Below are 25,724 nucleotides of genomic sequence, written 5' to 3' on the forward strand. Positions count from 1 at the left end.
AATGTAATTAGTTGATAAATTATAGAATTACTCATTTAGCTCCTTCACTCACATCATCTTTTCCTTCTTCATCATGTTGTTTATGAGCATTAACAAATATGCCATGTATTCTTCTGGGTATTTAAGCTTTCTAAATTCCACTGAGGTTTTATTGGAGATGTGGTTATGTTGATGCACACTAGAGTCTTACATATGTTTAATATGGCATGACCTCAAATTTTCCATTACCACCTTCTTCCCCTAGGAACTTAGTAAGGTCGCATCCATGATACTTTACCATCTAGACACACATTATACCCCAAACTTGGCATTCTTCTATTTTAAATAGCAGCAGTAACAGCTATTAGAAACATGTCTTAAATCTTGATATTAATAATTATAACCTAATTCAAAAGCTAGAAAAAATCTGGGTGACCTAATTTTTTGGGGCATTATTACTATCTCTGCTTATGGTTTTTATTATTTTTTCAGATCAATAAAGTAGTAAAAGGGACATTAAAAGCTATGTCTTCAGTTACACAACAGATTTAAAAAAATAAACAGTTAAATTAACCCACATAATGGGATTATGTGGGTTAAGCTTTCGGATGTCAGTTCCCACATCATTAAAAAATACTTTTGGCAGGGTGCAGTGGCTCATGCCTGTAATCGCAGCACTTTGGGAGGCTGAGGTGGGCAGATCACCTGAGGTCAGGAGTTTGAGACCAGCCTGACCAACATGGAGAAACCCTATCTCTACTAAAAATACAAAAAATTAGCCGGGTGTGGTGGTGCATGCCTGTAATCCCAGCTACTTGGGAGGCTGAGGCAGGAGAATCACTTGAACCTGGGAGGCGGAGGTTGCAGTGAGCTGAGATTGCACTATTGCACTCCAGCCTGGGCAGTAGGAGTGGAACCCCGTCTCAAAAACCAAAAACCAAAAACACCAAAAAAACAAACAACTTTTGATCTGGAAAAAGAACTAGGTTCAGAATAAACAAATACTAGATTAGCAAATCAGAAAAAAAGCACAAAAAAGGAAGTTAAGCTTGGAAGTTAAACATTATTAAAGAGGAAGAATTTTAAAAACTAAAATAAGCAATAACTATAGACAATAAGAATGTTATTACCTTCAGGTCGATATTGTGCAACAATTGTGACAGCTTGGCCAGCATTTTTCAATGCAGCTGCTGCCTGCTCATGACTAGCAGCTCTGAGGTCAACACTGTTTACCTGTAAATCAAACCAAGTCTTAATTTGGGAGAAAAGAGTCAGTTTGATTAGAAATCACAATAGTCTATTCTTTGAGTAAGCATTTATTAAAAAATTAGTTGCAATAACTTTACCACTAAAATGTTTCTTTTTCTGATTGGCCAAAAATAAATTGTGTAGTAAAACAAAATATTATCATTAAAAGCTATTTTATTTACTAAAACCACCTTGCTTAATGTCAAGTTAGTAAAACCAAAACATTTTCCCCCAGAAGGCTGGGTATCAATCCATTTAGAAATGTACCTTAATTTGAGAACCTAAAAAATCAAGTGGCATCATTTTGCACACTTTATTTTACTAGGAATTCAAGCAATGGGAGGGAGTCATTTTGCTTGTAGCATCCATTCACCTCCTGCCACATTCTCACGCCTACTGCTCAACTCAGTTCCAATTATTTTTCTTCCTGTACAAATTAAAACTTCCATTCTTTTGGTATAATAGGAAAGCTATTATTTAGAAATATTAAAATAGCTCAGATTTCAAGGACTGATTTAATTAGAATAAATGTTAATTAAATGAACCAGGAGTTATTTTTTGAATAAAGAGCCCTTCCTTAGGTGAAATAATTATCCAATTCTACCAGTAGGCACAATCCTACTCCAGAAGAAGAGGCAACTTAATTCTTATTTCTGAAAGGTTACCAATACTTTGCGTGCATATATACATATATAGTGCAAGGTACATTATCTTGAGATTGTTTCTTTTCCACAATAAGACAAACTTAAGAGGACATTCATGGAAGCATTATATTTGAATGTAACAAACTTTAAATACCGAATTAAAAAAAATTAAGAAGCAACAATGAATAGAATATGGCAATGTTGAGGACCTTCACTGAAAAATTTTGGAAAGGAACGATCATCATGCAATTTTTACATAAAAACTTGTTTTGTTGAGAACTAATCTAAAATCTGTTAAAGATCACATATCACTTTAAAAAAATTTGACTATGAGCCCAGAAATTCTTGGGATCATAAATTTACATAAAGAACATTTTAACCATGTAAAGATCTGATGTTTAATATTGTCTAAAAAGAAACCATTATGCAACTAAATTTAAATACATACCCCTTGAGGCTGGGTGTGGTGGCTCACACCTGTTATCCCAGCACTTTGGGAAGCTGAGGTGGGTGGTTCACTTGAGGCCAGGAGTTTCAGACCAGCCTGGCCAACATGGCAAACACCTGTCTCTACTAAAAATAGAAAAATTAGCTGGGCGTGGTGGTGTGTGCCTGTAGTCCCAGCTACTAAGGAGGCTGAGGCATGAGAATCACTTGAACCTGGGAGGCGGAAGTTACAGTGAGCTGAGATCACACCACTGCACTTCAGCCTGGGTGACGCAGAGAGACACTCTGTCTCAAACCACCACCACCACCACCACCACCACCACCACCACCACCACCACCACCACCACCACCACCGCCGCCACCACCACCACCACCACCACCCCTCACCCGCCTCAACGAAAACCAAGATCTAAAATCCCTAATATAAACAAATGTAACTATGCGGTTATTAGACAATATCTCCAGCTGATGATGGCCGTATAAAACTCAATACAATGTATAAACAGTTCTACTTAGTGCGTAAAGAAAATCCTCCTAATTCCTGGGAGAACAAATCAGGCAAGAAATATAAAGAAAGAGATTTTCACAGATTATTGTAGAAAAGATTAAAAATGTTAATGAATTATTTCTGTGCACCAAACTCTTTTAAGAGCATAATTTGTTGAACGAAACTACATATTAAAGACTTTCCAGACTATCACTGAACATTTCAATTGAAGATACATTATTAAGGATATTTTAGAAGAAATTCCAGTACTGAGAGATATATTTGTATAAATAGCCTTAGAGTCACTTTTTTCTTTTACACCAACATTTTTAAAAATGGAGAAATAATTCGCATACCATAGAATTCACATTTTTAAAGCATACAGTTTAGTGGTTTTTAGTATATTCGCAAAGCTGTTCAAGCATCATTACCACCTAATTCCAAAATATTTTCATCACCCCAAAAAGAAACTCTGTATCCACTGACAGTCACTCCTGTGTCTCCTCTCCACCCCTGGCAACTACGAATCTACTTTCTGACCATACTGTATATATACCTATTCTGTATATTTCAAATAAACGGGATATATAATATGTAGCCATCTGCGCTTGGCTTCTTTCACTTATTTTCCAGGTTCATCCTTGGAGCATGTATCAGTACTTCATTCCTTATTATGGCTAAATAATGCGCCACTAAAATCCATTAAAAATGGATATACTGGCTGGGCGCGGTGGCTCACGCCTGTAATCCCAGCACTTTGGGAGGCCAAGGCAGGCTGATCACGAGGTCAGGAGATCGAGACCATCCTGGCTAACACGGTGAAACCCTGTCTCTACTAAAAACACAAAAAAATTAGCTGGGCGTGGTGGCGGGCACCTATAGTCCCCAGCTACTTGGGAGGCTGAGGCAGGAGAATGGCGTGAAGCTGGGAGGCGGAGCTTGCAGTGAGCAGAGATCGTGCCACTGCACTCCAGCCTGGGCGACAGAGCAAGACTCTGTCTCAAAAAAACAAAACAAACAAAAAAAACAAAAACAAAGGATATACCACTTTTGTTGATCCACATCCTTAAATTTATACTTATTTTATTTTTTGATACTATTGTAAATGAATGTCTTGTCTATCCTGCAAATTTACTGAACTCGTTTATTAGCTTGACGGTCTGTTGTTGTATTTCTTAAGATTTTTTTCTATACAAGATTATGTCATCTGCAAACAGAAATAGTTTGCTTGCTTTTTATTCTGGTAGCCTTTTTTTTTTTTTTTTTTTTTAAATCTTGCCTAATTTCTAGAACCTCCAGGACAATGTTGAATCGAAGTAGGAAGAGCAGATACAGTTGTCTTGTTCTTGATTTTAGAGAGAAAGCTTTCAGTCTCTCACCATTTAGTATGATGTCAGCTATAGGGTTTCCAGAGATACCCTTTATCAGGCTGAAGTTCCCTTTTATTCCTAGTCTATTCAGTGTTCTTATCATGAAAAGCTGTCGGTTTATGACAATTGCTTTTTCTGTGTCTACTGAGATATCATGTGCTTTATGTCCTTTATTAAGATGGTGTCTTACTTTGATTGGTTTTTCTATGTTGAATTAACCATGCATTCCTTGGATAAATTCCATTTGGTTATGGTACATCATCCTTGTTCATGCTGTTGGATCCAGCTTATTTTGTTGATTTTTACATCTATATTCATATGGGATATTGGTTTGTAATTTTTTCTTCTTGTGATGTCTTTGGTTTGGCATAAGGATAATACTGGCCACATAGAATGAGCTGGAAAGCACTCCTCATGCTTATTCCTTTTTGGGGAAGAGTTTGTCAATGATTGGTGTTAATTCTTTAAATGTGTGGCAGAATGTACCAGTGCAGCCATCTGGTCCTGGGATTTCTGTGTTTTGTTAGTTTTTGATTACTAATTCAATTTCCTTACTTGTTTTAAATCTATTAAAATTTTCTATTTCTTCTTTAGTTTCAATAGTTTATGTCTTCCTAGAAATGTATTGGTAATTAGAGTATATAACTATAAAATATGTCATCTATGACTATATAATGATATATTATAAATGTCTTTTGCCTTTAGTAATAATGTTTTTCTTCAAGTGTCCTTTGATATTAGTCGTATTAGTATAGCCCCAGTAGGTGTCTTTTGGTTACTTTTTGTGTAATGCATCTTTTCCACCCATTTACTTTCAACCTTTCCGTGTCTTTGAGTCTAAAGTGTCTCTCTTGTAGACCCTGTATAGTTGGATTGTTTTCTAACCTAATCTGTCAATATCTTTGGCCTTTTAACTGGAATGCTTAATCCATTTATATTTAATATAATTACTGATAATGTAGAATTTACTTAATTTGGCTATTCTATGTCTTTTCTTTCTCTATTCCTCAATTACTGCATTATTTTTGTATTAAATAGATATTTCCTAGTGTACCATTTTAATTCCCATGTCATTAATTTTACTACATATATTTGTTAGTCATTTTCTTAGTGGTTATTGTGGATTATAAGTAAAAATTTAAAGCCAGATGTGGTGGTTCTCGACTGTAATCCCAGTGACTCAGGTGGCTCAGGCAAAAGGACTGAAGCAGGAGCATCACTTGAGTACAACACTTTGAGGGCTGGCTGGGCAACACAGTGAGACCCTTGTCTCTGAAAAAATAAAGAAAAAAATTTAGCCGGGTGTAGTGGTGCATACCTGCAGCCCAGCTACTCGGGAGGCTGAGGCAGGAGGATTGCCTCAGTGAGTAAGTTTGAGGCTGCAGTGAGCTATGACTATGCTACTGCACTCCAGCCTGGGTGACAGAGTGAGATGCTACCTCTAAAAATAAATAAGTAAACAAACAAACATTTTATAAGAACCTAGTTTCTTTACCCCCCTTGTGGTGTTGTCATATTAATTTTACGTTTATACAATGTGTGTACATCAAATTTGTAATTATTGCTTTATTCAGTTGTTTTTAAAATCAGGTTGGAGAAAAAAAGAGTTGCATATAAAACAATACCCTTATGTTGTTTTATATTTACCTGAGTAGTTGCCTTTACTTAGGCTCTTTATTTCTTCATGTGGATTTGAGTTACTCTCTAGTTTCCTTTCATTTTAGTCTGAAGGATTCTCTTTATTATTTCCTATAGGGCAGGTTTTTGAGAGATGGAACTCCTTCAGCTTTTGTTTATCTGGCAATGTCCTGATTTTTTCATTTTCAAAAGATAGTTTTGCTGGATATAGAGTTCTAGTCAACAAAGTTTTTTTCTTTTCAGAATTTTGAATATGTTATTTCACTGCTTCCTGACCTCCACGGTTTCTGATGAGAAATCAGCTATTAACCTTACTGAGGATCCCTTACACGTGGTGAGTCATTTCTTTTTGCTACTTTCAATATTCTGCCTTCGGCTTTAGACAGTTTGATTGTAATGTGTTTATGTTGTAGATTTCTTTAAATTAATTCAACTTGGAGTTCACTGAGGTTCTTGGATTAATGGTTTTAATCAAGTTTTAGAAGTTTTTGGGCGAGTATTCAAATATTCTTTCTTCCTTTTTCTCTCTTTCCCATCTTTCACATACTCCCATTATGGTGGTAAATTTGATAGTATCCCATAGTCTCTGAAGCTGTTAATTTTTCTTCATTCTTTCTTTTTTTGTTATTGTTCAGTTCTTCAGCATCAAAATCTCAATTGACCCATCTTCAAGTTTGCTGATTCTTTCTTCTGCCAGCTCAAATCTGCTGTTGACCTTGTCTAGAGAATTTTTCACTTAAGTTACTGTACTTTTCAACTCCAGAATTTCTATTTGGTTCTTACATACAATTTCTAACTCTTTATTGATATTTTTTACTTGGTGAGATATTGTTCCTTTACTTCCATTTCAGTCTATAGGATGGTTTTCTTTTATTCCTTGAATATATTTAAAATACCTGGTTTAATGTCTTTGTCTAGCATGTTCCATGTCTGACCTTCCCTAGGAACAATATCCACTGATTGCGTTTTTCTCCTGTATATGGGCCATACTTTTCTTTCCGCTTGCCTCAAAATTTTATGATGAAAAATAGGCATTTAAAATAAATATAATACGGCAACTCTGGACAGGAGAACCGTCCTCTTATCTAGGCTTGTCACTGCTGTCTTAATGTTATAAAGTCTGTATTCTTTGTTGTGTGTGGCCACTGAAGTCTCTGTCTGGTTAGCTTAGTGGTTAATGACTGAATAGATACTTCCTTAAATACCTGAAACTTGTAAATCTTCCACTCTTTTCCAAGGACTATATGTGCATTTTGGGGCCCACCTTTAACACTCAGATAAGCAGTTAACAACTGACTTAAATTGCTTGCACAGAGGCTCATGATCAGGTAGAGGTGAGAGTTTAAGGCCTTTTCTAGTCTTTCCTGAGCATGCTCACAGCCCTGAACATGTGTGTGGCCTTCTGGTTCCAAGGATACACGGAGGTTTTCAAAGGCCTTATGAAGAATTCACTCCTCCAATTTTCCTTTTAAGTTTTTTGATCGGTCTACTATTCCCTAGTGCTTTTAGGGCATTTCCCTAGAGAAGTTCAGTAAGCATTAAAATTTTAAGGTTACTGATGCATATTGCTAAACATAATGCTGTATTTAACTGCACTCGCATTGGGGTGAGCTACTTCCCTGGACTGGCTGAGACTTCCAGTTTTAGAATCAAGACCAAAGAGTTTCCAGACATGGGGCATTCAGTTCTAAAACCATGAATGTTCTGGGTGAACTAGGTTGAGTTGGTTGGTCTCACACACTTTAGCACTGTGTCAATGACCTATCTAAAGTGGTTCCAAATGGACAATTTAAAAACGTCTATTACCGAACTCTAGGCTAAACGAAAATTTATTTTGACACAAAGTGTGAAGTGAGGCTCTAAGCTAATTTTATTTCCCTAAATAACTAGGTAATATGTTCAACAATATTAATCTTTTAAGTCCATTCCCTACCACTAACTTTTCCTTATCATACTGTAACTTAAATAAATTACAGTATATTTTACAATGAAATGTAGAAATTTGAACAGCTCAGCTGAAAGGATTTTGCTCACCGTATAAATCATGAAACCAATACCCCAAACCAGACATGTATCTTTTCCATTGATGTTCAACTGTGCACTTTGATAGTCAGTCCCAATCACTGGCAACCACTTTCCGACTTACAGCACCACAAGTCAGTGTCACCTGCTCATGACTATCATGTAACTGGAATTATACAGTATGTATTTTTGTCATCTGTTTTGCTCAACATACTTGTTTTGTGTTTCAGTAGTTGCTCCTTTTAATTGCTGAGTAGTATTATATTGTGTAAACATACCACAATTTAGCAATTTTTCTGTTGATGGAAATTTGGGTCATTTCAAGATCTAGATTATTATGAAAAAGGCTGTTAAGAATGTTCTTGTCAAAGTGTTTTTTTTGATGTATGCTTCCATTTGTCCTGGGTAAAACCTGGGTGATAAGATTAGATGTATGTTTAACTTCTGAAAAACCTTCCCAAAAGTTCTTGTAGTGGTATACCACTTTACACGTCCACTAGTAGTGAATGAGGGTTGCAGCTGCTCCACATCCTCATCAATGAATGCTGTTATTTTTTTTCTTTTGTTGTTCAACTAAGTGGGATATAGTATTTCATTACAACTTCAAGAATACCTATTTTTATCTAGGCATAATCAATCTTTTTTAGTGTATAGTTAAGTTTTGGCAAATGTGAATTTCGTGCAGCCACCCACAATCAAAATATAGAACAATTACATCACTCTTATCCAAATCCCTACAAACCTCTTCATTCATTGTGGTTTGTGCACTTCTCTGATGCCTAATGTTAAGCACCTTTTCATGTGCTTACTGGCCATTCACGTATCTTTTGTGATGTATCTGCTCAAGTCTTTGGTGCATTTTTAATTGGGTTACTCATCTTTTTATTGTTGATTTGTAGGAGATATTTATATATTCTGGATACAAGTAGTATGTCATGTATGTGCTGAGAATGTTTTTTACCACTGTGTGGCTTGCCTATTTGGTTTTTTTCTTTCTTTTTTTTTGAGACAGGGTCTTGCTCTGTTGCCCAGGCTGGAGTGCAGTGGTGGGATCAAACCTCACTCACTGTAGCTTCAAACACCTAAGCTCAAGTGATCCTCCTGCCTTAGCCTCCCAAGTAGCTGGGACTACAAGTGCCCACTATGTCTGGCTAATTAAAAAAAAATTTGTTTTTTTAAAGATGGGGTCTTGCAATATTGATCAGGCTGGTCTCAAACGCCTGGCCTCAGGCCATCCACCTGCCTCAGCCTCCTGAGTTACTGAGATTATAAGTAAGAGTCACGTCACCCAACGTATTTGGTTTCTTAATGTCATCTTCTTTATGGTTAGTGTTTTATGCATTTTGTCCAAGGAACTGTTACCTACTCTAGGCCTGCAAACATAGTCTCAGATATGTTCTTCTAGGAAGATTATGGTTCTGAGTTTTATATTTAGATTTATAATCCATCTAGAATTAAATTTTATGTCTGGAGTAATACTGGTTTAGGGTTATAATTTTATACACAGATATCTAGGTATTATAGCACCATTTGTTAAAAAGATTTTCCCTTCTCTACTGAACTGACTTGGTGGCCCTCTGGCACCATTTAAGAAATTTGTCTAATCTATATTTACTACGATTTTCTTGTACGTTTTCTTTTAGAAGTTTAGTTCTATGGTCCATTTCAAGTTAATTTTTCTATACAACATGAAGAAATGAGATTCTTCTTCTTTTCCTTGTGTCTACTTGCTCTATCAATTAAAGAAGAGGCCATTTAAATCTCCAAATGTGACTGCAGATTTGTCCATTTCCTTCCTTAGTTCTGATAATTTATACTTCAGGTATTCTGAAAGTATTACTAGGTATGTCTTCTTGATGAAATAACACTTTTATCTTTCTCGCTGCTTTTATAATTATGAAATCTATGTACAATAACATTATTCGTCTTAAATTCTATTTTGTCTCATATTAAGACAGTAGCTTTAGTATGCTATTTGCACAGTGAACCTTCTTTCACTCTTTTACTTACAACCCATGAGCCTTTATAAAGTAAATTTCTGATAAACAGTATATAGTTTGGTCTTGCTTTTTTGAACCAAGCTGACAATTTCTGTATCTTAAAATCGTAGCTTTTAAGATTACATAGAGATAAGAAAATTTAAGCTGCTATAGTTTCAGATTAGATGTAGATAAGATATAGTTAAGATACAGTTATATGTAAGATATAGATAAGATGTAGTTTCAGATTAGATATAGATAAGAAAATTTAAGCTGCTACAGTTTCAGCTTCTTGGGAGGCTCAGGCAGGAATATCGTTTGAGCCCAGAAGTTTGAGGCTGTAATAGTGCTCTATGATTGTGCCTGTGAATAGCCACTGTACTCCAGCCTAGGCAATGCACTGAAGCCCTGTCTCTTAAAAAATAAAAGAAAGAAAAAATAAAAGAAAATTTATAAACTTGAATTACAAGGAGACAGAGTTGTAAATATGAAATTGGGGTTAAAAGACATGAAAAACAGATTAACATCCACTCATAGGAGTTTAGGGACAGAGTACATACAACACGGGAAAGGCGAAATTTGAAAAGGCAATGGCTAAGTCTCCAGAATTGATGAAAGAAGTTTTTAGAACTGATGAAAGGCACGACTCCTCTGATTCAGTAAGCATAATGAATCCCAAACACAATAAATAATATGCTAGACATAGACAAAGTTTCACATTTTAGTGAAACTGCAGCACATCAAAGACAAAGCATCTTACAAGCAGCCAGCAAACCCCCACAAATCACCTACGAACAAGACAGAGTAGACTTTTTTCGTTAAATAGAAACAACACACCAGACAACATAAAACAGTATCTTCAAAATACTGAGAGGTAACAGCTATCAACCTGTAATTCTAGATTGAACGAACTTTTAAAGTGAAATAAAATAAAGATACTTGCAGATAAAGTCTAGAATATTTACGATTAAGGAACCATTGCTGAAAGCACAAATCAAGGGCTTGCACACTAAGGTGCATTTAGATATTTGAAGGGCATTTTTGCTTTTTACAATGACTAGGGAGTTTTACTAGCATGTAGCATGTATATGAAAGCTTTTAAAAATGGGAAATTTTCAGCTGGGCGCAGTGGCTCACGCCTGTAGTCCCAGCACTTTGGGAGGCTGAGGTGGGAGGATCACTTGGTCAGGAGATCGAGACCATCCTGGCTAACACAGTAAAACCTTGTCTCTACTAAAAATACAAAAAAATTAGCCAGGCGTGGTGGAGGGCGCCTGTAGTCCCAGCTACTCGGGAAGCTGAGGCAGAAGAATGGCATGAACCTGGGAGGCGGAGCTTGCAGTGAGCCGAGATGGCGCCACTGCACTCCAGCCAGGGCAACAGAGCAAGACTCCGTCTCAAGGAAAAAAAAAAAAAAAAAAAAAAGGAAATTTTCTATGAAGAGCAAGACAGTCCTATACAACAAATAACTGTACAATCCAAATGCTGTTAGCGGTCCACTGAGAAACACAGAAGAAGGAAGATACAAGATGGGATGGTAAACAAAAATTGTATGACCTGTGGATTAACTTTTAATAAACAAAAATAAAAATCACAATTTATGGGTATAAACATGAAACAGAAGTAAAATACCAGAAATGGCATGATTAGAATTAAAGTTTCCCAAAGTCTGTGTGTCACAGTAGAACTATAGGTAAGTTTTAGACAAAAATTGTGTATGGGTAACAACATAAGCACACAAATTGAAAGTAAGAAGAGGAGAAAAGATGACACAAATATCAAGCCAAAAAAAAAATCAGCCACATTAATATCAGACAATATAGATTCTAGGGCAAAACCACTATTATAAATCAAGATGTTCAGTACATAATAACAATTATAAAACTATGTGTACCTAATAACACAATTTCAAAAGACATACTAAAAAAAGCTAATGCTATGAGGGCCAACTGTTGAACCCATGTTTGGGTAGCTTTGAAAAAATCGTATTTGATAGCTTTAAAAACCTCAACAGATCAAGAAGACAGATCAAGAAGGTAACAGACTAAAGTATAAAGAAGTACACAAGTAACAAGCTTGAGTTAACAGACACATAGCAAACTTTCCAGTCAATAAATAGAGAACACATAATTTCTTCAAGCACATTTATAAAAACTGACCCCTTAGAAGAGTCAAATATAAAAAGAAAACCTATTATACAATATGTTCTCTGACATTACAATTCTACAATTAAGCTGTAAAATGATAAGAAGATAACTAAGATATCCCTATTACTTTAGGATATAAAAAAACAGAAGACCTTGCTTTAAAAATAGGTCCAGTGAAAATAATAAAAATGTGATCTTGACTAACATGTCTTACCGATATAATACGATCTCCTTTTCTGAGCTCTCCACTTAGATCAGCAGGTCCTCCGGCTAAGATAAAGGAAATAAATATTCCTTCTCCATCTTCTCCTCCTACAATGTTGAAACCAAGGCCCGTTGAGCCACGATGAAGAACAACTTTTCTAGGTTCCCTAAAAATTAAAAACAATTGAGTATCTTGGAAATTTTATATAAAACCTGACATTCTATCAGTGAGAACTACCTACTGATAATTTTTATGTTATCAAACTACAAAGAAAGCTAGATAAAATATAAATGGTTCTTCTAAAACTATGGGATAAAGAGATTCTAAGCCTATGAATCAAAGGAAAAAATCTAATTTTATATAAAAGCAAAAAACGTGTGTTATATGAAACAGAAATGAAACCAAAACAGAAAAAAAAATGTGGAAATTTAAAAATATTATAAGAGCTTGTCAGGAAATACACATGCTCATGAAAAGCTGATGTTGCACACACTTTATTGCCTTCAAAGCAATCACTGCCCCTACTTAGATGTTTAAAAGGCAGCTATCCTTTTGTCTTAGAGAAGGTAGGCCCTTTGTCCAGTCTCAAAGGGATGAACCATAACCAAACCTAAACAAGTTATTGCAATCCCGTGCCCCTTTGCTAAGGTTAGAGTATAACCCCATTCTAACCTCTGGTAAATGAAGGGAAATTTTATTGTCATTTTCTAGAGACAGACAAACCTTATCAAGGACAAAGCATCTTTGCTACCTTCCTTTCCTCAAACAAACAAAACAAAACAAACAAAACCCCACAAGACTGAATAATACAATCCCTTTACTGGTTTGGACACATTATAATCAGGAAGGTGAAACCAAGAGTATACCAAAGACACCATAGGCCTTAGGTTGCTATACCAACCTTGGAATTGCCCATCTTCAGGCTTTTTATATGAAATAATTACAACCTATCTGCAGGGGCACAGGTAGGTTTTATCATATTGGTGATGTTTTATTTCCTATATTAGATGGTGAATTCCGGGTTTACTGTTCCTATTATGCTTTTTTTTTTTTTTTTTTTTTTTTTGGGACGGAGTCTCGCTCTGTCGCCCAGGCTGGAGTGCAGTGGCGCAATCTCGGCTCACTGCAAGCTCCGCCTCCCGGGTTCACGCCATTCTCCTGCCTCAGCCTCTCCGAGTAGCTGGGACTACAGGCGCCCGCCACCTCGCCCGGCTAATTTTTTGTATTTTTAGTAGAGATGGGGTTTCACTGTGGTCTCGATCTCCTGACCTCGTGATCCACCCGCCTCGGCCTCCCAAAGTGCTGGGATTACAAGCGTGAGCCACCTATTATGCTTTAAAATATGTATGAATTAGAATTTTATATTAGGAAATTATACTTGATTAAAAAATACTCAGCTGAAATTCAACAGTATTTCCAGGGGAAAATACACTCTGATTTTCAAATAATGTAAGCACATGAAAAGGTGCTCAACATCATCAGTCACTAGGGAAAGATATATAAAAATAATGAGATACTTCAGTTCTACTAGGATGGCTATTAAAAAAGCCACAAAACAAAAAGTAACAAGTGTTGATGAGGATGTAAAGAAATTGCAACTCATACTTTACTGATGAGAACATAAAACGGTGCAGGCACTACGAAAAACAGTTTGGTGGTTCCTCAAAAAGCTAACATAGAATTACCATATGACCCAGCAATTCCACCCTTAGGTATATACCGCAAGTAACTGAAAGCAGTGATTTGGACAGATACTTGCATGTCAGTGTTTATTACAGAATTACTCACAATAACCAAAAGGTGAAAATAACTCAAGTGCCCATCATTAGATGAATAAACAAAACGTGGCATATATGTATAATAGAACAGTATTGTCATAAAAACAAATGAAATTCTGATACATGCTAACAAATGAGTGTATCTTGACAACGTAAGTGAAATAGGCCAGTCACAAAAGGACAAATATTATATGGTTCCACTTATATAAACTATCCAGAATAGGCAAATTCATAGAGACAAAAAGTAGATTAAAGGTTATCAGGGGCTGGGAAGACAGCCTTCCCTCCTGGAAGGGAGAATTACTGCTTAATGGTCACAGAGTTTGTCTGAAGTAATGAAAAGGTTTTGGAAATAGTGATGGGTTCACAAAATTGTGAATGCAATTAACACTACTAAATTGTACACTTAAAAACAGTTAAAACGTCAAATTTTGTTATATATTATTTTGCCATAATTTTTAAAAACTGATGTAATATACCATAAATTGTATACTTTAAACAGGTGAAATTTATGATATGTTGAATCATATCTCAATAAAGCTGTTAAAAAATAAACTTTAGAACCAAAATGTAGGTATGTTGAGATTTCTTTTTTTTTTTTTTTTTTTTTTACTTTTTTGTTATTGGTAACATCTGAAAGACTGCTTAAGGTCAAATTGTGAAGAACTTGTAATGTTGGAAAGATTTTATACTTCATTATTACAAAGTAGTGTGATTATCAAAAGGGAGTGGTTAATACCTCAAAGTCCAATGCAATATTCTAGACGAGATTCAAGTGAAGAAGCATGAGGAACAGTAATCAAGGTGCAAATATAACTTTTTTTTAGTTTGTAAAATATGCAAAGAGATTAAAGACTAGATAAGCCATTCACTATTATAGTTTCCCTCTTTACCGCCTTAAATAGGCACTATTAGAAAGTAATAAAAATAAATGGCAATGAAAGGTCATTCTAGAAGCACTGAAGACTAGCAGCCTTGGATATTCCCACCACAAACAAGTAAAAACACTATTCTTTCTGCTAATTTTCATCCCAAACACAATTACTGACAACCTATTAAGTTTCCAACATTGCTAATTCTTTATGAAAGAAAAGAGACAAACACTCCTATCTGTCCTTAAGATCACTGCCTAGAATCAGGAGTCTGATAAGTAAAAAATAATAATAATGCTAACAATAATGTAATCTGGAAACGTTAAGAACAGACATTACTTGGTATACATTTTAAGTTGAATCTATAATATAAAAGACGTGTACAAATTATAAAGCAAACTCTACAGTGTCTTATTACTATATTGAATAATATGAAAAAGATCTACAATGCTTTTTCAACAATTTTTTTCTACCTCATTAGAATTCTTTGGGATTAAAAAGACAGTTAATCTATAAATTTCAGTCCAATTAGTAATTTTAGATGAAAGTAAATTTTGTGTGTCAGAATATCAAGGATATATAGCAAACAAACAAACGAACAAACCAACCAACCCACCCACCAGCCAGGCAAAGGGGCTCACGCCTGTAATCTTAGTACCTAGGGAGGCAGATATGGGAGGATAGCTTGAGTCTATGAGTTCGAGGATGCAGTGATTTAGTTCATACCACTGCACTCCAACCTGGGCAACAGAGTAAGACCCTGCTGTTAAAACCAAACCAAACCACCACTTATTGAATTCTGAACACAAATCAAGTAACTGCCATATTTTTATGGTAAATATTAGATAAGGAACATATAAAATGTTACTTTAAAATATACATAAGAATTTTCTTAACTTAGTTTTACTAAGCTAATTCCTAAGGACAATTTACCAAGCCTCAAAGAAAAGCAGTATTAATTTTAAAAAAGGAGCAGTAATTTATTTGTAAAAATAAAACGCATATATTTCAGGCTCTTCAATGAATCCTCCTAAGGAAAAAATTAACCTTTAAGCTCATTAACTGTCAATAAAATTTTTTAGTCCTAAAAATTGTGGCTATCTTACATGGCTGATTAAAATTCAATTTAATAGTTGATTTTATGTAAGAAGGATAAATGTTAACTTCCTTACCTTGTAATTTCATCATCTCCAAGTACTGCTTTAGAAACTGGTGAGTATCTGGCTGGTGATGCTGGTGTCTGGCCCAAGAAGGAAGATGGGCTAACATGGTTATCAACAGGCTGAGAAGAAGCTTCAAAATAAAGAAAGTGAAAAATACTTCAAAAACGAAACAAGCCAATCAGTATTCCATTTATGAGTGATTAATGTGTAATTTATATTCACTCCTTTGTATATCAGAATTTGGTAGAGAAGATTTATTCATCAGCCAAAAAACTGGACATTATGTTGCCCAGGTTAGTCTCAAATTCCTGTCCTGAAATGATACTCCCACCTCAGCCTCCCAAAGTGCTGGGATTACAGGCATAAGCCACCACACCCAGATTACTATTTTAAAGAATTATATGCAGTCCAAATTTGATTGTGAATAATAAAAATCAGAGGCTTTCCAATAAGTGCAAAAAGATTATGTCCTTATACTAGCTCAGATCTGTCAACCTAATTTACATCTTTTCTTTTAAATTCACCCATAGAAGAATAAAAACCTGGTAAAAAGCAAAAACGAAAAATAAGCAAAAACCGTCGTCCAGGCGTAGTGGCTCACGCCTGTAATCCCAGCACTTTGGGAGGCCGAGGGAGGCAGATCACCTGAGGTCAGGAGTTCGAGACCAGCCTGGCCAACATGGTGAAATCCCATCTCTACCAAAAAAATACGAAAATTAGCCAGATGTGGTGGCGTAGCCTGTAATCCCACTTACTCGGCAGGCTGAGGTGGGAGAACTGCTTGAACCTGGGAGGTGGAGGCTGCAGTGAGCCGGGATCATACCATCATAAGAGAGAAAAATCTTCTCAATAAATAATTGGATGAAATTCAATACTTACAAGATAAAAACTCCCCATAAACCAGGAATAAAGGTTAACTTTCTTAATACAAAAAGGGTAGCTACAGAAGACCTGCTGGTAACACCATACACAATGGTGAAATACTGTTTCCCCCAGTTTGTGAACAAGACAGCGATCTCTATTATCACCATTTCTGTTCAACACTGAACTGGAGGTCTTACCAATGCATCAGACAAGAAAAAAGAAAATGAACAGTATAAAGATAGGAAAGAAGGAGGTAAAATTCATTGTTCACAGATGACATGGTTATACATGTAGACAATCTGAAAGATCTATAAAACCTAACATTAACGAATTTAGCAAGATTGTTGACTAAGCAATTAATATACAAAACAGATATTTCCTATATATCAGTTAAAATTAGAAACATTTAAAAAGTAGTACATTTATAATAGCATGAAAAACATCAAATACCTAGGACTAAATCTAACATATAAAACCTCTACTATACAACACTGCAGAGAGAATGTTAAGAAGGACTTCAATAAAAGAAGAGATACTCATATTAATGGACTGATTAAGAAACTCAACTTAATTCTTCCTAAACTGATCCGTAATGTTTTTGATCCTAAAATTAAAAAGGAAATTTAAAGACCCAACATAATCTTGAACAGTAACAAAATTAAGATTTACTTTACATCAACATTTATTATAAAATTATGATAATTAAGAGACTGCAGGTGGCACAAACGTAAATAGTTCAATGAAACAGAAGAGCCTAGAAATAGGTTCATACATATGTGGTCACTTAAAAGAAAAGCACCAATGCAATTCAGTGGCAGAAATGGTCTTTCAATAAATGGTGCTGGATCAATTATATATCTGCATATTAAAAAATCTCTCATTACATGCAAAAATTAGATCAAAATGGATCGGACCTAAATGTGAAAGGCAAAATAATAAAGCTCCTAGAAGTCCCTTATGACCCAAGCATAGGAAAAATTTCAACGGGTCACTAAAAGCACTATCTTAATAGAAAAGACTGATAAGGAATTAAAAAATTTGTCCATCAAAAAGTACCATTTTTTTTGAGGGGAAAAAGGAAAACATAAACTCAGTGAAGACATCTGTAATAGATATAACTGATTAGAGTTATTTCTCAAATACATAAAACTTCCTTTAAATCAATAATAAAACCAATAGAAAAATGTAAAAACATTTGAACAGACATTGCATTGAACAAGAGTCAAAGCAATAAGAACAAGCAAAAATGCTGAAAATAATTAATCATCAGGAACAACCAGCAACAAATGAATAAATAATAATCATCAATAAGTCATGAGATAACTTTATACATATCCATACTATTCATAATTAAAAAGATGGATAATACCAAGGGTTGGTGAGGATGTAGAAAAACTGGGGTCTTAATTGTCTCCTATACTGCTGAAATTGTTTAGCAGTATCAGCTGGAGACTAAACATATGCCTACTCTGTAACACAGCAATCTCACTCCATGAGAAATGAGTGCTTATGTCTGACAAGGATGTGCAAAAATATCCACAGCAGCTATACTCATAAAAGATCAAAACTGTAAGTGACTCAACAGTAAAATGAAAAAAATTGTTGTACACTTATACAATGGAATAATACATAGCAATTTTAAAAAGCCACGTGACTGATCATTAAGCTAAACTCCTAAAATTGGTACCCTTACCGAATATATGTTTTAATTCAATTAAAAATTAAATAAAGAGTGCATGTGTCTTTATAGCAGCATGATTTATAGTCCTTTGGGTATATACCCAGTAATGGGATGGCTGGGTCAAATGGTATTTCTAGTTCTAGATCCCTGAGGAATCGCCACACTGACTTCCACAATGGTTGAACTAGTTTACAGTCCCACCAACAGTGTAAAAGTGTTCCTATTTCTCCACATCCTCTCCAGCACCTGTTGTTTCCTGCTTTTTTAATGATGGCCATTCTAACTGGTGTGAGATGGTATCTCACTGTGGTTTTGATTTGCATTTCTCTGATGGCCAGTGATGATGAGCATTTCTTCATGTGTTTTTTGGCTGCATAAATGTCTTCTTTTGAGAAGTGTCTGTTCATGTCCTTTGCCCACTTTTTGAACACGTATGTTTATTGCGGCACTATTCACAATAGCAAAGAGTTGGAACCAACCTAAATGTCCAACAACAATAGACTGGATTAAGAAAATGTGGCACATATACACCATGGAATACCATGCAGCCATAAAAAATGATGAGTTCGTGTCCTTTGTAGGGACATGGATGAAACTGGAAAACATCATTCTCAGTAAACTATCGCAAGGACAAAAAACCAAACACCGCATGTTCTCACTCATAGGTGGGAATTGAATGAGAACTCATGGACACAGGAAGGGGAACATCACACTCTGGGGACTGTTGTGGGGTGGGGGGAGGGGGGAGGGACAGCATTAGGAGATATACCTAATGCTAAATGACGAGTTAATGGGTGCAGCACACCAACATGGCACATGGATACATATGTAACAAACCTGCACATTGTGCACATGTACCCTAAAACCTAAAGTATAATAAAAAAAAAAAAATTAAATAAAGAGGTCAGGTGCAGTGGCACACATCTGTAATCCCAACACTTTTGGGGGTGCTGAGGCAGGATCACTTAAGGTTAGGAGCTTAGGCAACATAGTGAGACCCCATCTCTACAAAACAATTTTAAAAATTAGCTGGGCATGATATCCTACACACTTGGGAGGCTGATGTGGGAGGATCGCTTGAGCCCAGGAATTCAAGGCTACAATGAACTACGATCGTGTCACTACACTGCAGCCTGCGCAACTGAGTGAGATCCTGTTTCAAATAAAAGAATATTTTTATAGACTTTCCCCATTTCTTTACTGGGTATGTTTTTTTGTTTTTTTTTCTTACAGAGTCTTGCTTTGTTGCCCGGGCTGGAGTACAGTGGTGCGATCTCAGTTCACTGCAACCTCCGCCTCCTGGGTTCAAGCAATTCTCCTGCCTCAGCCTCCCGAGTAGCAGGGACTGCAGGCACTTGCCCCCGTGCCTGGGTAATTTTTTGTAGTTTTAGTAGAGACGGGGTTTCACTGGGTTAGCCAGGATGGTCTTGATCTCCTGACCTCATGATCCACCCACCTTGGCCTCCCAAAGTGCTGGGATTATAGGCGTGAGCCACCGTGCCTGGCCTCTTTTTTCTTTCAAGAGATAGGTCTCATTATGTTGCCCAGGCTGGAGTGCAGCGGCTAGACACAGGTGCAATAATAGTGCACTATACTCCCCAAACTCCTGGGTTCAAACAACCCTCCTGCCTCAGCCTCCCAAGTAACTGGGACCACAGGCATGCACCATTTTGCCTGGCTTTTTTCCTTTTTGATGTGAAGAAGTCTTAACATGGTAGGAAAATCAGCTCTTAGTGATATTAAGTAGAGAAAAGGAGCAGTGTTAGGGAGGTATCTTAAGATTGTAGGAAGATCCCTCCTATTTCCTTAAGATAAGGAGTATGTAAACATGTTCGTGTGCTGATGGTAATGATCCAGTAGACAGAGGATTTGATTATGCAAGAGAGAGAGAGGATAGCTGCAAGAACAAGATTCTCTGCAGACAAGAAATAGTGACAGTCAGTATACAAACGGAAGACCTGGTTTTCAACAGGAACAATGACAATGACTCCCATTAAAACACAAGTGAAAGTGGAGTTTTGGGGTAAAAATACAGTTACATAGGTGTATCTGAAAGTGGAAAAATAAGGAAATTCTCTTCTGGGTGCTTATATGAAATATGAAGTGAGATCATCAGTTATGGCTGAATAGTAGATGGCAAGTGAAGGTTTGAGGGGAGAGAAAAATTCTTAAGAGTGGGAGAGTGAATTAGGGAAATGTAGGACTGCAGGCAAGAGTAAGGCACCATCTATGATTTATGGCCATACGTAAAAAGCACAATTTTGTGCTCTTCTCCATGGTTCTGCTTTTTAGGAACCATAAATGAAATAGCAGAGTTTGGCTGTACCAGTGTTGGGGGATTCTGCTGTGAAGAAGAAGGAGGCAAAGGACTTGAAGATGTGCAATGAAGCGAACATGATAAACCATGGAATCTAAGCTAATACAAATAGAAAAACTGAGACAAGGGGCAACAAAATAATAATGTCAAATGACTGAAGGTCAAAATGAGATTGAATTGCTAGAATACAGGTAAATGAACTGAGGGTTGTAGTCACAGAATGGGATGATTAAATTGATATTTTAGAGGTGATGAAAGTTAATAATTATAGACAATAAAATCTAAAGTATTACCTTGGAAGCAAGTAACTGAGTTGAAGTGGAGGGCAGGATAGTCAGAAAGAGATGAAGAAACCAAAAAGTCAGGGTGTTGGATGAATCATTAGTGTGGTTTTTGGACATGACCAGGAATGACAGCATGAATAATAGTGGCAAATGACAATGGGCCTTCGCACTAAAGTCTTCAGTGACTAAAGCCAGATTGATGAGAATACAGTATCACTACAGTCAGGGATAGATAGTAAGCTGAATAGCCTGACAGCAGGGTGATAGTGAGGGCTTCAGAAGAACTGATAAGCAAAAATTACTTAAGTAAAAAAATTTTAAACACAAGTGCTTTTTAAAAAACACAGATAAGGCCGGGCGCGGTGGCTCACGCTTGTAATCCCAGCACTTTGGGAGGCCAAGGCGGGCAGATCACGAGGTCAGGAGATCGAGACCATGGTGAAACCCCGTCTCTACTAAAAAATACAAAAAATTAGCCGGGCGTGGTGGCGGGCGCCTGTAGTCCCAGCTACTCGGAGAGGCTGAGGCAGGAGAATGGCGTGAACCCGGGAGGCGGAGCTTACAGTGAGCCGAGATTGCGCCACTGCACTCCAGCCTGGGCGACAGAGCGAGACCCCGTCTCAAAAAAAAAAAAAAAAAAAAAAAAACACAGATAAATTGTTTATGAATTGCATATGCAGAAGCGTACAACAAAACCCACATCTACAGTTGCCTAAGAAGGGAAGAGACTGGAAGCAAAACATTATGATCAAGTTGAAACTGCAAGGTGAACTTCAGCTTTTTCATAATGCTTTATTAGTTCAATAACAAATGGGGGAAAAAGTAACATAATCGGCTGGGCTCGGTGGCTCATGCCTATAATCCCAGGACTTGGGAGGCCGAGGTGGGCGGATCATCTGAGGCCGGGAGTTCGAGACCAGCCTGTCCAAACATGGAGAAACCCCGTCTCTACTAAAAATACAAAATTAGCAGGGCGTGGTGGCGCATGCCTGTAATCTCAGCTACTGAGGCAAGAGAATGGCTTGAACCCGGGGGGCAGAGGTTATGGTGATCCAAGATCACGCCACTGCACTCCAGCCTGGTCAACAAGAGCGAGACTCCGTCTCAAAAAAAAAAAAAAAAAAAAAAAAGGCAACATAATGATGATCAGGGCACTAATACTCAATTCGTGGAACAACTGTCACAATGTGCACATGGTTATTGGATAGGCAGCATTTAAAATAAGATACTTGAATTGATGAATAAAATGGCTTATTATTTAAAAAATACACAAAGCCTTTATATAAAGTTTATGTGCAAGAGGAAGTATATGTAAGAATTTCAAATAAGTAGCAAGGTTCTTTTCTTTGACACAAAAGAACACCATCCCTGTACATCAGACAGGTTAAATACTATTAAGGAAATAATTCAGTTATACTTGAGCAATTAATACATCAATGAGCAGATAATAATGAAGATACATTTCTGGAGGGCAGTATGTAGATTTCAAAATGTAATGTTTTTAACTGATAATGATTAGTAATATAATTAATCTTGACAGTTCTAAAATTGGAAACACTGTTACTTTAAAAATCACCAATATTTCTAAAATTCTACAATTTAAAAAAGGAGCACTCAAAAGCAGGTTACACCCAGTACATTTAAGATCTTTATTATTTATGGGTTCTTCAAACATTAACTCAATGCAAAGAACAAATACAGCTTTCATTTTTCCACCAACACAAACACACTAAAAAATATACTTAAATCTCAGCTTATATATTAAAAAAACTGAATATAAAATGGCCAGGTGTGGTGGCTCACACCTGTAATCCCAGCACTTTGGGAGGCCAAGGCAGGTGGATCACCTGAGGCCAGGAGTTTGAGACCAGCCTGGCCAACATGGCGAAACCCCGTCTCTACTAAAAATACAAAAACTAGCCAGTCATGGTGTCGCATGCCTGTAATCCCAGCTACTAGGGGGACTGAGGCAGGAGGATCGCTTGAACCTGGGAGGCGGAGGTTGCAGTGAGCTGAGATTGCGCCACTGCACTCCAGCCTGGGCAACAGAGCGAGATTCCGTCTCAAAAAAAAAAAAAATACATATGTGTGTATATATATATATATATATATATAAAATAAAATAAGAAACCTAAAAATACGTAAGTACTTTAAGAACAATTTAATCAACTGCAACACAATTGAACAGCATACAAATATAAGCGCTAGAACCTGAAAGTAGAAAGATAAATAGTATCTGTCCTCATGTACCTAAGAGCAAAGAAAATCCCTTAAGTTTTAGATATATTGTAAATCGGTGTTTCTCAAAGTGCAGACCATGAACTAGCAGCACCAGAAACATCACAATTATAGGCATACCTCAGAGATATTATAGTTCCATACCACAGCAATAAAGCAAATATTGCAATAAAGCCTGTCATATGAATTTTTTGGTTTCCCAGTGCATGTATAAGTTATGTTTACACTAAAGTAAGGAATAGCATTATGTCTAAAAATACAATGTACAGGCCTTAATTTAAAAATACTTTATTGCTAAAAAAATGCTAACAATCATCTCAGCCTTCAGCAGGTTATAATGTTTTTTCTGGTGGGGCATCTTGCCTTGATATTGATAGCCTTGATATTGAGGGTGGTAGTTGCTGAAGGGTGGGGTGCCTGTGTTAATTTCTTAAAATAAGACAAAAATGCAGTTGGCCATATCCACTGACTCTTTCTTTCACAAAAGATTTCTCTGAAGCACGTGATACTGTTTGATAGCATTTTACCCACAGCAGAACTTCTTTCAAAATTGAAGTGAATTCTCTCAAACCCTACTGCTGCTTTATCAACTAAGTTTATGTAATATTCCAAAATCCTTTGTTGCCGTTTCAACAATGTTCACATCATCTTCACCTACCAGGAGTAGATTCCATCTCAAGAAACCACTTTCTTTGATTATCCATAAGAAGCAACTCCTTAGTTGTTAAAGTTTTATCATGAGGTTTGCACCAATTCAGTCATATCTTCAGGCTCCACTTCTAATTCTAGTTCTCTTATTATTTCTACCAATTTGCAGTAACTTCTGCCACTAAAGTTTTGACCTGTTCCAAGTCATCCAAGAGGGCTGGAATCAACATCTTTCAAACTCCTGTTAATGTCGATATTGTGACCTCCTCCCATGAATCATGAATGTCCTTAATGGCATCTAGACTGGTGAATCCTTTGCAGAAGGTTTTCAATTTACTTTGCCCAGATCCATCAGAGGAATCACTATCTATGGCAGCTATAGCTTTATAAAATGTATTTCTTAAATAGTAAAACTTGAAAGTCAAAATTATTCCTTGATCCATGGACTACAGAGTGGATGACAAGTTAGTAAGCATCAAAACAACATCAGTCTCCTTGCACATTGCCATCACAGCTCTTGGGCAGCTAGGTGCATTGTCTAAGAGCACTAATATTTTGAAAGGAATGTTTTTGTTTTTTTCTGAGCAGCAGGTCTCAATAGTTGGCTTAAAATATTCAGTAAACCATGCTGTAAACAGATATGCTGTCATTCAGGCTTTGTTGCTTCAATTATAGAGCACGGGTTTTGTCACAGTTATACAGAACAGGCAGACAGGCTTACCATAATTCCTTGGATTTTCTGGACTGGTAAATGAGCATTGGCTTCAACTGAAAATCACCAGCTGCATTAGCAACTAACAAGAAAGTCAGCCTGTACTTTGAAGCTTTGAAGTCAGGCACTGACTTACCCTCTCTAGCTGTGAAAGTCCTAAAAGGTATCTTTTTCCAGTAGAAGGCTGTTTCATCTACATTGAAAAATTGTTGTTTGGTGTAGCCACTTCCATTAAGAATCGTAGCTAGATCTTCTGGATAACTTGCTGCAGCTCCTACATCAGCACTTGCTGCTTTACCTTGCACTTTCATGTTACAGAGATGACTTCTTTCCCTCAACCTCATGAACCAACTCCCGCTAGCCTCACATTTCTCTTCTATAGCTTCCTCACCTCTCTCAGCCTTTTCAGAACTGACGCACAGTTAGGGTCTTGTTCTGGATTAGGCTTTGGCTTGAAGGAATCTTATGGCTGGTTTGATCTACCTAGACCACTTCAAACTTTGTTCACATCAGCAATCAGATTGTTTTGCTTTCTTATCATTAGTGTGTTCACTGTAACACTACTTTTAATTTCCTTCAAGAACTTTTCCTTGGCATTCACAACTTGGCTAACTGCAGCAAGAGGTCTAGCTTTCTCCCTTTATTGCCGATGGACATGCCTTCCTCATTAAGTTAAATCATTTTGACATATAATGAGAAATATGCAACTTGTCTTTTCACTTGAGCACTCACAGGTCATTGTAGATTTATTAACTGGCCTAATTTCAATATTGTTGTATCTTGGGGAATAGGGAGGCCCGAGGAGGGCGAGGGAAATAGGGGAATGACTAGTCATCAGAGGAGCAGTCAGAACACGCACATTTATCTATTAAGCTTGCTGTCTTATATGAGTGTGGTTGTGGCACCCCAAAACAATTAAAATAGTAACATCAAAGACTAGTGATCACAGATTACTGTAACAGATATAATAATAATAATGAAAAAAGTTTTAAACATTGAGA

At 36.6% G+C, this 25,724-nt stretch overlaps 1 protein-coding gene across 28 annotated transcripts in view; it reads right to left on the bottom strand.

Annotated features, from left to right (window-relative positions):
• DLG1 (discs large MAGUK scaffold protein 1) overlaps positions 1-25,724 on the bottom strand; it is a 277,635-nt gene that overhangs the window by 63,032 nt on the left and 188,879 nt on the right. For all 28 annotated transcript variants that reach the window (XM_063622148.1, XM_063622133.1, XM_063622145.1 and 25 more), the window contains 3 exons: positions 15,989-16,109; positions 12,176-12,332; positions 1,110-1,212 (listed from right to left, as the gene is read on the bottom strand). In XM_063622148.1, the coding sequence (XP_063478218.1) occupies positions 1,110-1,212; positions 12,176-12,332; positions 15,989-16,109 (381 nt within the window). The remainder of the gene's footprint in view (positions 1-1,109; positions 1,213-12,175; positions 12,333-15,988; positions 16,110-25,724) is intronic.

Source organism: Symphalangus syndactylus, chromosome 17 (genome assembly GCF_028878055.3).
Source record: "Symphalangus syndactylus isolate Jambi chromosome 17, NHGRI_mSymSyn1-v2.1_pri, whole genome shotgun sequence".
Classification (NCBI taxonomy): Eukaryota; Metazoa; Chordata; class Mammalia; order Primates; family Hylobatidae; genus Symphalangus; species Symphalangus syndactylus.